This window comes from Micropterus salmoides, unplaced genomic scaffold, assembly GCF_014851395.1.
Source record: "Micropterus salmoides isolate LMB-PRFRI ecotype aquatic unplaced genomic scaffold, ASM1485139v1 Ms_hic_scaffold_9, whole genome shotgun sequence".
NCBI classification, from domain to species: Eukaryota; Metazoa; Chordata; class Actinopteri; order Centrarchiformes; family Centrarchidae; genus Micropterus; species Micropterus salmoides.
This window is the reverse complement of record NW_024044681.1, coordinates 36,844,763-36,862,542: the sequence shown is the minus strand read 5'-3', so window position 1 is coordinate 36,862,542 and position 17,780 is coordinate 36,844,763. Positions and strand designations below refer to the sequence as shown.

The following is a 17,780-nucleotide window of genomic DNA, read 5'->3' as shown; positions in this document are numbered from 1 at the left end:
TCGATTAAAAATACAAGGTCAGACAAATGGGTAAATAAATACCACAACATTAAAAGTTTAAGTTCAAGTATGCCTTATATGCAGACGTTACCTATTCTTTACAGAGTTAAGCAGAGAGATAGCAGACGGTACGAAGGAGAATTTATGTCTATTTGTTGTGGCTGGTGGCTGTCTGAAGTGGGATCCAGAAGGCAGCATCTTACATTCTGCATGCAGGGGGTGAGAACTATCAGACATGATGGATTCTACCTTTTTTTTAATGTGATGTAGTGTAAAAGTGCTTTGAGTGTGGTCAGTATACCTGTCAACCCTCCTGTTTTAACTAGATGGCAGTATTGTCACATAGTAAACAAGAGAGTAAATTCATGAATGGACAATTAATTTAGCCACATGGAAACCAAAATGTAAAGAATATTTATGAATTTACCATTATATTTATTATTTTATATGCTTTGAGGCAAAAAAGAACAAACTTTGTATCTGTAACATGCCTATAACAATCATTCATCAACCTTTATTGGAGGATTTTATCCCATAGATTTATTTTAGCTTTACACTGTGTACATGTTAGGAACTCTCGAGGCATGACATTGCAGATATATTTAATGGTGTTTATTTCCGGTTGGACTGGACATGAATGGAGATATGAGCCTTCTTTTAGCTGCAGAATAAAAGATTGAAAATGTGATGCTTTTATATGTTTAATTCCAAAAAACTTCCAGTGGAACAGAGCATTTTGATCTTAAACTAATCTCAGGATGAACAAGCTCGGCAGTGCGTTTGACTCGTTTACTTGTGATTTTAACTGATCCCTGAGGATGAAATAAAAATTAGTCATGCCCTGCAATGGCTTTAAGTATTAAATAATCTACCCAACCTCACTGCTGAGAGAGTGAAAGTTCAAACCCAACCTACTTTCTCACCTCTGCAAAGCTTGTCAATCACGGCTTGAAGTGGGGGTAAATGTTGAATAGTCAGACAGAAAAAATGATTGGAAAGTTACATTAATGGTCGGATACAGCCCCCCTCCCCTTTCAACATCTGAAAGGTGTGGGTGCACAGGTTTCTGTAGACTATTTGCCCATTTGACAAGAAGAACTGATTCAGTACACTGGCCCTTTAACTAGGCCGTTAAGTTGTAGGCAAACTGCAAATACTCAAGGGATCGGGAGACAGAGTGCAAGTGGCTCAGTCAGTGGAGTGCTCTCCCCATGTGCAAGGCTTATATCAGCCTGGGGCCCTTTGCAGCATGTCTTCATCTTTCTCCCTTATTTCTTACTTCTCTCACGCCTGTCCAAATAAAGGCTAAAAAGCCTTAATAATAGCAATAGCAATACTAGTACTTTGATGGTTATAACACAAAAAACTGCTGTGGAAATTTATTTCTCTACAAGTATTTTGAGTGATGAGTTGGATTATCTCTAGTTGTGATGGGACATCTAATCCTTTCGTGGTTTGATCCAATTTGGAGCTCTCAGCTTACCTTTGCTAAATGTGTGGTCATGGGGAAAGAGGGAAATATTCACTATTGCTAATGTTCTATAAAGTATAGTTCAAGTATTACTGATTGTTTATTTTATCAAAAAACTTACATAAGTTCCAGGTAACATAAATTACATCAAGAAGAAACTTCCTTCTTGTGGTATCTAGTTATCTAGCAGATGGTTTTGCCTCAAGTGCTTTGACACACTAAAGCTATTTAGTGAGTAATCTTGCAATGACCTTACCGATTAGTCTATGGAACAGCTCCAGAGTTTTATTGACTATGGGAAAGAGCTGTTTGTGTTTCTGAAAATTTATTGTACTGCCCTAAGTCACACGAAGAGGATATGTAAAATCTAACCTTCAATGTATAGAAGGATTGGGTTTGCTGCAGTATTTATTTTCTCGTGTGCACCTATCTGTTGACTATAGCTGGTATGCAGTAGATCAGATAAAAATTGAGGTCTCTCCCCAAGCCTACATTAACTCTGATTAGTGTCATGCTCCTTGTGAAAGACAACTAACTAACAATGTGGTGTACTGTTAATAGTACTGTATATGTTTGATTATTACACTGGGCATTTAGTATATGACCAAAGGCACTTTGGGGATCATTATTTAGGTTCTTAGTATTAAGAGTGCAGAAGGTGAGATAATTTTGTTTATATTTAAAAAATTAAACAAGTCATATAAAAGTAATTTAAATTCAAAAGAAATATTTTAATATGGGAGAGTTTGACTTATTGCTGACAACAACACTGTACATAACACAATTTAATTTAGCATTAACAGTCGTAGAGTTTTTCATTCTTGGATTAAAAAAGAAGGTATACTACACACAAAACAGGCTAAAATAAATAAATAAAATGAAAACCATCACAATCACCACCACTTTCTTAATAGGGCATCTGTTTAACCCTGGAACAAAATTTTAAAATATCAGTACTTCATTATCCTGTAAATTGACATTTCAGGTATGAATAGTATGAACATGATGTATCCTGTATGAATCTACTCTGAAACTACTGAAAATGGGAAGTTATCTCCACATTTGCACATGTACGCTATTTTCCTTCCATGTCCAATGTCCATGTTACGGTGTGTGACACAGGTATTGATGGATATATGAAGTGTCAGAGCCATTCATCCTATTTATATATTATAAAAATTTAATTTTATCTGTTCAGTCATAGGTGCAGGGAATTAATATTTTATTAATTAATTTGCAACAGGTGTAAAGTGGTGTACTGTATGTAGGAAGGCGTTCAAGATTGTTAAAAACTACTGTCAAAGACGTTTGTTCCTTTTTCTTTTTCTCTTATGAACTAATCTAACCTTTTCAGATGTATCAATGAGCAGTCTGTTGTCTTCTGCAAAAAGAATGAAGTTGTGATTTAATGTCCTCATTTTATCCACTGTAAGTCTTTACACTTTCTGTACACTTTCGATTTCCCCTCATTGTGTCCCCTCGTGGTTTATGCAATCTTCTTCTTCCATTAGCAACCAACTGCTGCTTCAGTTTCAACACCTCCTTGTCTTTCAAAATAATAGACCATAAAACCCTACTGTCATCACAATGTGTCAATAAACAACACCATAGGAAGCTATATTGTTAGTGTGAAGCAGAGATTCTCCAAGAGTTAAGTTGCTGAAGGTATCCATCAGATTGCGATTGGTGGGAATTTATCTGAATAATATAACTGGATCTTTATCAGACTCTAACTCTTGGATTTAGGTGGTTGCCATGTCCTGAGGGTACATTGATCTTGTCCCCTGTGTGATTACATATCTTCTACACAGTCTGGAAGGCCTTCATTTGGGTAGGGATCACAACAGAAGTGGCCTCCAAGCAGCTCAGGTTCCCAGAACTAAGTTTAGGTGGAGGGCTGGGCTGGGAATTGGAGGTAGATGTGGAGGTGGGTGTAGAATGTGGTCCAGGAGTCTTGGGAACTGTCTGATTGTAGCTAGGTGGAGACTGAGAGAAGGTAGAGGCTTGGCAGTTTTTCTTGAGAGGTGCCACAGTAGGAACACAGGTTCCTTGGCCTTGGAGCCCCATGTTGTGCACCATGGACTGGGTGGAGGAGGTGCCTGAGCGAGAGCTGCCAGAGTGGGATGAGGAGAGGGAGTTGGGCTTGACCAGTTTAGCTTTGGGAGCTTCTGCATCCTCCCTGAAATGAGAACATGGTTGCATGACTTCAAAGAGTGCCCTCAACACATCAAATTAGTTTAATTTAGTAGAGTAAAATTGAAATTGGCGTGGACAAATTGTTACTAACACTGCATAGATGAATTCATTAAATTTTTAATGAGTAATGTGGATGTTAATCTTAATTTATATCCATTACATGAAAAATCTCAAATTATGGCTTTACTACTTAGCTGGTGACACCAAAAATATGTTTGCTTTCAACCCCACAAGCCTGCATTATAATTCCTCACACTTATAAATTGCAGTATACAACAATATAAAAACAGAAAAAAAGTTTTATAACAACAAATACCTGTGTAATGTAAAGAAAGAACTGTACAACTGAAAAGTTCTGGTTTTCTCCTTCTTTAACATTGTTGATGTCAGAGTCCTACAGTTCACTCTAGGGCTGAACAATTTGGGGGAAAAATCTAATTGCAATTTTTCTGCCAGATATTGCGATTATGATTCGATTTGCAATATTTTTTATTGAAGTTTAGCTAAAGTTCAATATTCACTGCCAGTCTATTTTTGACGGAAGCCACATCAAGCAGCAGATGAACCAGGCAGGAAGTCAGACACAGAAGAGAAGAGAATCCAGACGATTTTCAAAATAAAACACCCATTGCAGACTCCTGATCGTAGTTAAACAATAAACACAGTTAAAACAGACAAAAAAAGAAACAATTTAATTACATCGCCTACTTAACCATAGTCGAAGCACAAAAGTCAAGGATAACTGAACAAATAAGCAAAATCTGAACAAGGGCAACATGCTCTTATTCTGAAATGCTCCATGTGGATATGTAACGTTAGCCTGCAGAGAGCGGAATAAGCTCAAAGAGAGCTGTTTTTCGTAGTTGAAGCACACAAAATGACAAATTAACAACACATTAACAACGTATAGGCTAAACGCTCCGCTGGTGAAACACTTCAGTGTGAGTTGACGCTGGACAAAACCGCAGCACAGCCGCTGCCTGTGTCGGTTCGGCTGGTGCCATTAACCCACGTTTTCCTTTAGTTTCATTTGTTGTTGTAAAATGTACACGCCCTGTGCCCGCTCTGATTGGTGAGTAGCACTGTATTGCAGCATTCAGATCAAGCGTGAATTTGTGCTGCAAGTGTTCACACACAAGGCGAGAAGGCGATTTTAACGCAATAACGTGAATAAACACAACTCGCCATTACTACAACTGTATGAACCCAAAGTAAATTTGTCAGAGCAGAATCCGACCAACTACGGGTGTTTATTTCTCCAATGGTTGCAGCGCTGCTCCCTGCTCCTCTCCCCCAAGTTTAGCAGCTCTCAGCCGGCCAGCAGATTTTCAGTCCCCCGCTCTGCCTGGCCCTCTCCTGAAGCCTCGGTGACATACGGACAATCTCAACACTGATAGGCTATCGCGACTCAGCGTCATGCAACTTCTTCACATGAGTTGAATATTTTCGACTCAAGCAAATTCCTTTGCGTTGCCGGCCCCGGCCACTTCGCGAAAGGAAATTGCGGCTCTACGCGTCTTTGCATTGACTTTGTATGTAAACTCACCGCCCCAAACGCTCGCTTCGCTTTTGGTCTGAAAGCACTATAACAGGAGGCGCAGGGCGCTTGTGATTGGCCAGCAGATCTGTCACATAAGGATGACAACGGAATTTAAACGTTCAGCCCTTGTTCACTCCTTTTAATGTATTATATATTAGTTACATTAGTTGAATATTAGTGCTAAATTAGGTGGCATCTGAGACCAGGATTAACTTCTGAAGATGGTATAGTGACAAACATTGCTGATTACGTTTCTTTATGATGACACTCTAAGAATTCAGATTGGGGTTATGACCGCATGTGTGATTATGACTGGCAGAGAAAGTTTCTCTCCATCCCCACCTGATTTCATTTGGGGTCTCCTCTTCTTCATATTTCTTCATCGCTTTTTTTCGGAACACCAACCAGATGATGAGAATGATGAGGAGGACTCCACAGGACACACCAACCACTGCTCCCGCTACCACACCTATCCCCCTAACATCTACACACATGAGAACACACAAACGTCACAAAACATACACACAAACAGTTGTGTAAGAAAGACTATACTGTTCTGACCTGAGAAAAAAAACTGTCCCTTAATTCTGCAGCCACTAGGTGGTGCTTATTCGATTTTGCATAATATGGATATGTGAAGCAAATGTCTGGTGTGTCAACACGTGCTGACGTACTGCAGTAAGCGTGTTGATTAATTTCCGTTTCTGGTGCTTGTGTGTTGGTAGCGTGTTTTGCTACTCTTGCTAAATAAAAAGTGACTGCTGTTTAATCTCATAGTTGTTTTCAACTGGCTTCTCCCTCTCGCTCTCCTACTTTCTCCTGCTCGGTGTGTCAGATGTTTAGTTACTCCTCTGCCTCCTTTAGCGGTAATGGTACGTGTAATAAGTGTAGTTTATTTGTAGACATGGAGGCGAGGCTCAGTGATTTAGAAGTCCGGCTCCGAACCTTGATAGATCAGTCTTTAGCTACTGTAGCTAGCCAGTCCCCGGTAGTTGGTGCGGAACGGCCTGAGTTAGCCTCTGGTAGCCGTCCCCCGGCATCTCTTGAGCAGCTGGGAAGGGGTGGCTGGGTGACTGTCCGAAGGAGGAATATTCGTAAGCATTCAAAGTCCACGGGGCACCATCAACCTGTTCACGTTTCTAACAGATTTTCCCCACTCAGCGACACACCCGCTGAGAAACCAACTCTGATCATTGGCAGCTCCATTTTGAGAAACGTGAAGTTAGCGAAGCCAGCGGCCATAGTTAAGTGCATCCCTGGGGCCAGAGCGGGCGACATTGAGTCTTATTTGAAACTGCTGGCTAAGGATAAACGTAAATACAGTAAGATTGTTATTCACGACGGCGGTAATGAATCCCGGTTATGCCAATCCGAGGTCACTAAGATTAACGTTGAGTCGGTGTGTACATATGCAGAAACAATGTCGGACACCGTAGTTTTCTCTGGACCCCTGCCAAATCTGACCAGTGATGACATGTATAGCCGCATGTCGTCATTCCGCCGCTGGTTGTCGAGGTGTGGCCAGCAAACGATGTGGGCTTTGTAGATCATTGGCAGACTTTCTGGGGAAGACCTGGTTCTGATTCGGAGAGACGGCATCCATCCTACTTGGGAAGGAGCAGCTCTCATTTCTAGAAATCTGGCCAAGTTATTAGTGGACCAAATCCATGACAACCCAGAGTTGAGACCAGGAGGCAGAGTCGCAGTCTAACACACTTCTCTGCTCCTCCATTTCAGGAGTTACCTAGTCAAAATCCTATAGTGACGGTGTCTGTCCCCCAACCATCGAAATTATTGAAATCAAATAAAAACCTTGTAAATATTAAAACCACAAGAGCAATAGTGCAAAAGAATAGGAGAGTTAAATGTGGACTCAGATCTCTCTCTTCTAAAGGTGTACTAGTAAATGAACTAATATCAGATTATGATATTGATTTATTTTGTCTTACTGAAACCTGGCTGGGTGATGGAGAATATGTTAGCCTAAATGAATCCACCCCTCCCAGTCATATTAATACTCACATTCCTCGAGGCACAGGCCGAGGAGGTGGAGTTGCAGCTATCTTCGACTCTAGCCTACTAATCAGCTCTAAACCTAAGTTGGAAATCACTGCAACCAGTTCTTTTTGTTATAGTGTACCGAGCACCTGGCCCGTACTCTGAATTCTTATCTGAGTTTTTGTCAACTTTAGTCCTTAAAACGGACAAAGTTATCACTGTAGGGGATTTTAATATTCATGTGGATGTTGAGAATGACAGCTTTAGTACTGCGTTTAACTCTCTGTTAGATTCAATTGACTTCTCTCAGAATGTTCATAAACCGACTCACCATTTTAACCACACTCTCGACCTTGTTCTGATGTATGGTATTGAAATTGAATATTTAATAGTGTTCCCACAGAATCCCTCTTTATCCGACCACTGTTTGATAACTTTTGAGTTTGTATTGCTGAACTACTCGCCATTAGGCAAACAATTCTACACAAGATGTCTATCTGATAGTGCTGTAGCAAAATTTAAGGATGCGATTCCATCAGCTCTAAATACATGATCTAGTCACAAAGTAACGGAGGACTCCTATGCTAATTTCAGTCCCTCCCAAATCGATCATCTTGTTGATAGTGCTGCAGGCGCACGCCGAATGACACTCGACTCTGTTGCCCCTCTAAAAAAGAAAATACTAAAACAAAGACGGTTAGCTCCATTGTATAATACTGAAACTCGCAAATTAAAGCAAATATCACCAAACTGGACAATTCTCATTTAATTTGTCATTAAATAGATAGAAGGCCCTCCGTAATGCCAGAGCAGCATACTACTCGTCATTAATAGAGGAAAATAGGAACAACCCCAGGTTTCTTTTCAGCACTGTAGCCAGGCTGACAGAGAGTCACAGCTCTATTGAGCCAAGTATTCCCATAGCTCTCAGTAGTTACGATTTCATGAGCTTCTTTAATGATAAAATTCTAGCTATTAGAGACAAAATTCACCAAGACCTGCCCTTAACTGGCACCGACTTATCTCTTAACTCAGGAACCTTAGAAACAGCTGTAAAACCAGATATATGTTTAGACTGTTTTGCTTCCCTCAATCTTTACCAACTAACTTCAATAATTTCTTCATCTAAACCATCAACCTGCCTTTTAGACCCCATCCCGACTAGGTTGCTTAAAGATGTTTTACCCTTAGTCAGCACTTCTATACTAGCTATGATCAATCTATCTCTATCAACAGGCTATGTACCACAGTACTTTAAAGTAGCTGTAATTAAACCTCTTCTGAAAAAGCCCAAACTTGATCCGGATGTTTTAGCCAACTATAGACCTATATCTAACCTTCCATTTCTCTCTAAGGTTCTGGAGAAAGCAGTTGCTAAACAGCTCTGTGACTTTCTACATAGCAATAGTTTATTTGAGGATTTTCAGTCAGGATTTAGAGCTCATCATAGCACAGAGACAGCACTGGTGAAAATTACTAACAACCTCCTTATTGCATCAGACAAAGGACTTGTCTCTGTACTGGTTTTATTGGATCTCAGTGCTGCATTTGATAACATGGGATGAGACCAGGGGCGTTTTTAGGATCTTGAAATATTGGGGGCTTAGCCCAGCCCATAAAACTTAATATCTTCACATAATGATTGACTCCCCCACCCCAAAGTTAAGTCTGTAAAGCAGTAAAGCAACAGTAAACATCCTCTACTTATATGGCACAACAAAACTCACAACAACGCTATTAACTGTCTCATTTTGATGTTGCTAAATTGTAATGTCATGTGTCTGATTATAATAATATAACAACAAAACAGTGACAGTATAAACCGGGGGGTCTGGGAGTACTCCCCCAGAAAATTGTGAGTGTTAAACACTTTCATGCATTCTAGTGTTTTTCTGCACCAATTTCTGCCCTTTCTGCATCAATTTATTGTGGAAATTATTTATGTAAAGGGACACACAAAATTCAGCTGTTGCTGAATTGTGATGAATATTTAACAACATTTTCATATTTTATGACCTTGTAACTGATTATTTATTTCCATTTTAAATGTGCCATTGTACTACTGCCTGCCTTGGCCAGGACACTCGGAAAAATTGTTTTTCTGGTTTAATAAAGGTATAATAAAACAATTTAAAATCTAAAACTGTAACAGAATATAATGCAGAGCAGCTCTCAGGCATTCTGGGTTGCTTTCAGATATGTTTCTCCTGTAGATCAACTTTTGATATCATCACTGCTGAATCAACAAACACGCAGGCATGACTGATTGAGTTTAAATGTGCATGTGGTACCTTTTTACGTCATCAATAATAAATTCAGTTATAAACTCCTGGACTTTCCAGAATAAAGGATATTTTGAGAGGTCAAACAGGATAAATCATCATAAACTTTGCAATCAATCCGCGGTCCACCTGCGTGCTGCACCGTGTGGAAGGGATCCATACCACGGATTCTGCAACCCGTTGCACCACTACTATCCGTGGTAGTGTGGGGATTTAATTCTTGCATGTTTTGCTGTGCAGGATCACAGCCCCTATGTGTTCACATGAGGAAAGGTCAATATAGGATATCAGAGTAAAAATGGACTGTCTATTGCATTAGACTAGGCAACTTGATGAGTTAATTTTTTTAAGTAGCCCATTAAAATTATCTGTAATTTAGCTAGTTCTACAATTCTATTTTTACAATTATTACCTTTATTACCTTACCTTTTTAAATCTCCATGAAGGTGTTTATAAGATCACTTTAAAACATCACTTTTGCTGCCCAGACAACTTTTGTTGCCTGTGCCTTTTATTATGGAGATGTAGCCAATCAAACCTCTTGCTTTGCAGTAGCACAGGCTGCCAAAAAAATCTAAATAATCTTCACAATGCAAAGAATTATTGTGGCAATAACATGAGAGCAGAGGTAAACCTACATACAGAGGAAGCTGTGCCTCATGCATAAAACACAACAGAAGTATTTTATCCACCATATTCTCTCTCTCTCTCTCTCTCTCTCTCTCTCATCTCTCTCTCTCTGTGCATCTCAAAAATAAATAACAGCTGGTAGCTGCTGAGTGAAAGATTTGTTTCACCGGCGACATTCTGTTTATGGACTAACCGTCGGTCATTATTGTAAAACAGATAGTAACCGATGTGTATTAAAGAAAGAAACAGGTTTATGTCCAAATTCAACAACAGGACACTTTTAATTTCTATCAATGCAGTGATCGTCTGACATAGATCTTACAGTGTGTAGTCTTCATTTGCTCTGCATAGACTAAAGATGCTTTTAATGCACTGTTAATGGAAAGTGAAAGTAGTTCACTTGCCGGCTTGTTAAAGAGCGACGCAGGCTGCTTTCCAAAGGGGTCACCAGTGCCATGGTGTGCGCTCACTAGATTTCAGTTGTATTAGTAGAACAATAAAGCCTTAAACTGTCAAACCCACCCCTGCTGCAGACAGTTTGATATCATCACTGCTGCCTTCAGCTAGAAGTAACAGCAGCACAAAAGAAGAAGCTGCACCGGCCTCGAGCAACATTTCTATAGGCTACATTTTGTCCGGGACTGATGTGGAGTGTGTGAGTGATTGACTGGTCACTTAGTAAACCGCCTCCTATATGAGCCAGCTCCGAAATCACCTGAGCCAGGAAGGCAATGCAAAATAAAACATTACATTAGGAAAGGGGGGGGGGGCACAACATAGATTTTGAAATGAAATATGTATAATGCCTCCTCTGCCTGTCAGGTGATTAACCTCAACACAAATCCAAGTTAATTTCAGCGCCTCTGATGAAGTGCAGCTCACAGCTTCAGGTGGAGCAGAGAGGACAGACCCAGAGCTACAGCTGGATCATCTTATTCTCCCGCTAATTTGCAGGGAGGTCCTGGGAGTGTTACTGGGCCCCCTAAACCAGGAACGGAGACACGGATGGGGCGCCACGATTGAGACCCTGGTGTTTCTCTTCTGGCTGGCAAGTGGGGCATCATACAGGGTGGTCTACAGAGTGTTTGCAATGCCTCCATCCACTGTCCACCGCATCGTCCACAGAGTCACTGAGGAGGTGGTGGCCATTCGCCACAAGGTCATCCACCTACCGAAGACCCAGGATGAGTTACAACCGATATCCCGTGGGTTTGCAGGCCTTTTTTAAAGCAGCTGGAGCAATCGACGGCTGCCATGTCCGCATCAAGCCAGGCCACGACTCCAGAGTGCTCAGCTACAGCCCACTGTACAGGAGTTCACTCTACCCTCAGGGCAATTCATCCTTGTAGACAGAGGGTACCAGTGCCTCCAACACCCACTCCCCCTCATCACTCCCTACAAGAGGCCAATACAAGGTGTGGGAGCCCAGCGCTTCAACAGCCATCATCCCAGGGCACGCTCCATTATAGAGCGTGCTTTTGGGATGATGAAGATCAGGTTCTGGGCCATCTTCCTGCAAGCGCTGGAGGTGCACCACACCTTTGTACCTCATGTGAGTATTTTTTAAATTATACTAATGAGTAAATCAACAAACTGATTCAATTTTTTCAGACTGAAATATATTTTTAACCATTTCAGGTCATAACAGCATGTGCCATCCTCCACCACATCTGCCTTGGGGCTGGTGACATTGTGGCCCCAGAGGATGAGCCTGAGGAGGATGTGGCAGAGGATAAGGGGGAGAACGGTTTGGAGACGGTCAGTGGTGCTCCCTGGCGTGACCAGCTGTCTGCAGAGGTGTCTGCCCTGGAGGAGGTGCCCCCTGACCACCAATATTTTTAACAGGCAAGTAAAAGATCGGTAAATTCCTATTCATATCCTAACAATTTTGCCTGTTGAAATATTTTGTAGAGATTTATTTTGTCAAAATAAGATTGTGAATTAGTATTTTGTGTGCACAGCCTATTATTCTTGCCTCTTACTAAAACATCTTAGTGACATGGCAGCTGTCGATTGAACCAGCCCTGCAAACCCATTGATGGACGATGCGACAGTGGAGAGTGCATCCACACCTGCAACACATCTGGAGACCACCCCAGATGATGTTCTGCTGACCACGGTCTTTATTGTGGCAGCCCATCCAGGTCCAGCAGCAGAATAAATGTTGTAAATATGTTGTAAATAGTTATAAAATAATTTATTTAACAAATATTTTATTTGAATTGATTAAAAAATATTAGATATATTATTATTTAAGGATTTATTTTTCTGGAAGTCTCTCTAGTAGAGAGAACAGCCTGTCCATCCTCTCTCTGCTCTCCTGTGCTCTCCTCTCCTCTGCCTCTCTCTACAACCTCATGTCTTCCTTAAGAAGCTGAAGCAGCTCATCCTCTCTGTCTCTCTTTCTCTTTCTCGGCTGGCTCTCCTCCTGCTCCTCTTCCTCCTGCTCCTCCTGGTCACCCACTGCAGTACTTGGCCCTGGTGTGTCCTCAGGGATAGAGGCAATTACGACAGGTGGGGTGGTGGAATGCCTCTGTCCTAACACCTCATCCATGAGGACAAACCAGGGCCAAGTTGCAGCAGTGGGCTTCCCACCTACACCCTCTCCTGACACTGGACACTTGCATCCTAAGGCACAGGAAATCAATCATGATAAATAACAACAGCAGAAAAACAAATTTCAGCAACTGTGTTTATTAACGTGCATGGCTAAAATGAATGAAATGACGTACAAGGTATTCTCCCGCTAATTTGTATAAGGTAAATGTATGTATTATATTAAAACAGGGTTGTAAGAGGAATGCAGTTTGTAGTTCCCTTTATGCTACACAGTGAACGATATTTACAAAAATTCTAAAAAAATATATATATACAGAATATATAAATTTCAAATCACACATACATACTTTGTATTTTTTTTTTTAATTGTCCCACTTTTGTTTTGCTTGGAGGGAAGTCACCTTCCCCCACAGGCCCATTTTCTCCAAAATTGTCCTAATCACGGAGAAACAAAAGAAATGGTCATTTTGACTGGAAAAGGTGACAGGGCAGGACAGAGACACAAAAACAAAAGGGTTGCCCCATCTACTAGTTGTCTTGTTAAAGGCTTTGTATAGGATGGGGGCTCATTTAACTGTAACTTTAAGTACACGATGATTAAATGCAAATATAACCAATGGGTCACTGATACTTTAATTACCTCCAAGCCACGTTGGCAGAACATTTTGCCCCGGTGAAGATGTGGTCGCTCTCCCCCCTCAGTTTAATAAAGAGGGCAGTCTGCTCCTTGCTCCCTAAAACAAAACGACATGTTCAAGAAAGTTTTTTGCTTCACATCACCAAACAAAAAGCAGCATAAATCGCAAAATAACCTAGTTCCGTTAACCATGTCCTATATCCCAAGGTTTTTGTAACCGTCACTAATGTTAACTGTCTGAAAACCAAGCAGGGTTCACAACCTGTCTAACGTTAAATTAGTCTAACGTTACGTGGTATTTTCATGTACATAATATGAAGTGTAAGTGATGTATAATATCGTTTATCGTTTTTAAATTTGTGTAGTGGCTTTTGAAGTGAGTTGAAATCCAATACTTACATTTATAGGTAAAAACCGGGAGGCTCAACTCCACAGCCGACGCCATTATTTACGCTGGGACAATCAACCGGCACGCAATGAATCTCGGGATACCTGGGGCTGTGAAGGATCCAGCTGTTGGATCCTCCAAACGGAGGAAAAGAAGGCTGCATTTGAAGGAGCTTTCGAAATGGGACAGCCTAGTCGCATCGACTGTGACGTATTTGGTCTTCAAATGAGCCTTTGAAGGACGCGGTCCCTGAATTGAGACACAGCTTTAGCTTCTCTGCATTGGCTTCCTGTAAAATCCAGAATAGAATTTAAAATCCTTCTTCTCACCTACAAAGCTCTTAATGGTCAGGCACCATCTTATCTTAAAGAGCTCATAGTACCTTACTACCCCACCAGAGCACTGCGCTCCCAGAATGCAGGGTTACTTGTGGTTCCTAGAGTCTCCAAAAGTAGACTAGGAGCCAGAGCGTTCAGCTATCAAGCTCCTCTCCTGTGGAACCAGGTTCCAGTTTGGGTTCAGGAGGCAGACACCATCTCCACATTTAAGAGTAGGCTTAAGACTTTCCTCTTTGATAAAGCATATAGTTAGGACTGGCTCAGGTGAGTCCTGAACCATCCCTTAGTTATGCTGCTATAGGCCTAGACTGCCGGGGGATTTCCCATGATGCACTGAGGTCTCTCTCCTCTTCTTTCTCTCCCTCTGTATGCAACCTCATCCCATTAATGCATGTTACTAACTCGACTTCTCCCCTTTCTGGTAGTCTTGTGCTTTCTCGTCCCTCTCCTCTCTCCTTCTATCACTTCCTGCAGGTGTTTCTGGCACTGGAGCTGTGGAGTCTGGATCTGTGGTTGCGAGTCACCTGCTGCCCCTGTGTTCCTGCTCGACACCCTCTGTTCCAATTATTGCTACTAGTTATTATTGTTATTAAAATCATTAACATTACGATTATTATCATTAACACTACTATAAATATCTGTACCATTTTTCGTTTAGTCTATAGCAACATCACCTTTACTGTCTGTACCTCTGTGTGTGTATATTGTGTAGGCTGCCTCCCTCCCCTCTCTCTCCTTCCATCCCTCTCTCTCTGTCTCTCTGTCCTTCTCTTGCCCTCTCTCTCTCTCTCTCTCTCTCTCTCCCTCTCTCTCCTTCACCCCCAACCGGTGGAGGCAGATGGCCGCCCACCCTGAGCCATGGTTCTGCTCGAGGTTTCTGCCTCTTAAAAGGAAGTTTTTCCTTGCCTCTGTCGCCTAGTGCTTGCTCTTGGTGGGAACTGTTGGGCTTCTGTAAATATCATCACAGAGTACGGTCTAGACCTGCTCTTTTATGAAAAGCGCTGTGAGATAACTGTTGTTGTGATTTGGCGCTATATAAATAAAATTTAATTGAACTGAATTGAATTGTTCCTGCATAACGAGGATAGAGTAGTAGTTATTGCCATGACAACAGACCCGCAGCAATGAAGTCAGATCAACTCTTTTGACCAGTCAGACTCATCACAAGTCATAACACTATGTATAGCCTTTAACGTTCACCCAAAGTAACAGATTAGCCTAAGTAGCCTTAATCAAATAAATAAATTGATTTATAAGTGAATCATTACATGAATCACAGCACAGCACTTATCCATACATTAATAATGTATAGATAAGTGGCAGAAATACGACAAGTATGAATTATGTTCAATATTTAGGCTACACTGTTTGTTGATTTATTAAGATTAGCTATCCTTAAAATGAGGATAACAAAGTTAAAAACTCACATTTTATTTTGAAGGCAATCGGTCTCTGTTTCCGGTTTTAGACTTTCTTGTTCAATTTTCATTGTACAAGTTGGATAATGGAAAAAGACGACGCTTTGGTGCGCTAAATTGCATTACATGTCTTAATTCAATGCAACAATAACACAGCATAGTGCTAACATTGTTTAGGCAGCATCTGGTCTGGAAAAATTAACTCACACTGTTCAATATACATTTGCATTAGTGCAAGTAGGACAATGAAATTAGGAAATACCCCCTAAACTGTCTGTTTTCATGACAATGTGAACAACTGCAGATGAATTATAATTCACGCACAGACCTAAATCAATTCTAAAAATAATGAATAATAACAGCCCATTATCCTCATTACCCCCATTAATTTGTGCCTTTTGTTCTCCATGCGCTGCTTGCGTCCCAGTTTAATTCGCAACAAAATGTTTAATTGTCCAATGGTGCCCCAAAAGTTTAGCTATTTCAAGAGTGTTGCATACGTCTGAAAGGCATTTTGAAAATTTTGACTTTTCAGTGTCAGTTAAATCTCTTTTTCAGCCCATTTTACCTTAAGTAATGAAGCTGCCTAATAATCATGCACACCTTGATATAAGGTGTCATTCACTTTCACCACACCCTCCCTTATTACACATACATACCAACTGAAAATGATTAACTCCAATGAGCATTCAAGTTAATATGGTTTGGAGTTGGAAAATGTGCATAGAAATACAGAATACTTACTTGCCTAATAATTGCACATGCAGTGTATATTAATCTAATCTAATCTAACAGATCACATGAGAACACCTCAACCAACAAACACATCAATGAGCCATACTGGTTAACTGTGTGAAATGTTCCTTAAATTACCATGCTCACACACTCTGCAAAAAAATAAATGCCACATACACCATCCTGCTGCCATACTAGGGCAGCAAATGTGTAATAGTGAAATGTGAAAAATGTGAAAGTATATATTTGTTAGGCTTTTTTCAATCCCCAAGTATGGACTTGGGGATGAGAACCATACCCATAGGAAAGCAAAATCCAAGTTGAGATCTCATAGTTGTTTCCTTTTTTTCCTCCTAGACACAAATGAGCTGCTTTTAATACCAAGGTGAGACCAAAGGCCTTTTCTCCCACTTCTCAAATTCATCTCAGGAGAAACAACCATATAAAATCTCATTTATGTCTGACTCTGATCAAAACAAGAGATCTCTAACTGATCCTAAATAAGTCTAATTTAAGTCTCCTGAACATTGGACCATGAGATCAGAGAAAGAGCTCAAAGAAAACTCAGCTATGACTACTGGGATCTCATGATTCTTCTCAAATATGTCTCTGTTTTCTCATATTGGCCTCAGGAGCAAAAAACTCATCTTTGTCTTACTCTGATGAAAAGATGAGATCTCTACAGTATCTTAAATAAGTGTAATTTCAGTCCAGAATGTGGATCAGAAAAAAAGCTCCAAGATATTTTTTGACCTCACTTAGGGGTTATTTTACTCAAGTTCTTTACTCACATCAAATGTTGAGGTTGAGTATTTTCCTTTTATGGGGGTTTGTACTTTTACTCCCCTTAATTTCAAATCCTTATTGTATTTACTGTTAATTATCTGTTACAAGTTACTGAGAAAAATAAAATAAATTTTGACATTGAAAATAATGCACTTTCAAGTGTCATGTTTTCCAATTTGTTAAGGTAGTCACAGCCAGCATAACTGGAACACCCAATACTTTAACATGATGTTTAATTCATTAAGGACTGAATGCACGCAAGAACTGAGATACAACATGTATCTGTCATACAGAATGAGCACTTTTACTTTTTGATACTTAAATACTTTTATACCTTTTACTTTAGTAGAATTTTGAGGACCTTAATTGTGGATATGGTATTTCTCTTCTTTTAAGTAAACAAAAATTGTACTCTATTTAAAGACAATAAGTCCTTCAATATTGGTTTTAGCTGGATGGCGCAGCGGCAGTGTTGCCCTTTGAACAGCAGGAGCGGGGTTCAAATCCAGCTCAGGATCACAGTTTTCCCAGTATAGACAACAATGTAATACAATCAAGCTCACAAACATCTTCCCAGAGCTCCAAACTGCTTTTTAGGAGCAATAAGCAAGACATTAATGAACTCAAAAAGATACAATGATGAGATCTCATCTGTTCATTTATCCTATTGTAATCTCAATTCAATATCCATTTGTCTTACCTAAGTCTCAAAACCTCAATCTCTCTTCACCTCATCCTTTTCTCCAAAGGGGCTTTAGGAGCAACAATTCAGATTGGAGTGGTCTCAAAAAGATATACTATT

At 40.4% G+C, this 17,780-nt stretch overlaps 1 protein-coding gene across 1 annotated transcript in view; it reads right to left on the bottom strand.

Moving 5' to 3' along the window:
* Positions 1-2,181: 2,181 nt before the first annotated feature.
* LOC119895882 (CXADR-like membrane protein) overlaps positions 2,182-17,780 on the bottom strand; it is a 127,207-nt gene continuing 111,608 nt past the window's right edge. Inside the window, exons 6-7 of the mRNA XM_038709274.1 lie at positions 5,550-5,691; positions 2,182-3,650 (exon numbers count right to left, since the gene is read on the bottom strand). Coding sequence (XP_038565202.1) covers positions 3,275-3,650; positions 5,550-5,691 — 518 coding nt within the window. The 3' untranslated portion in view covers positions 2,182-3,274. The remainder of the gene's footprint in view (positions 3,651-5,549; positions 5,692-17,780) is intronic.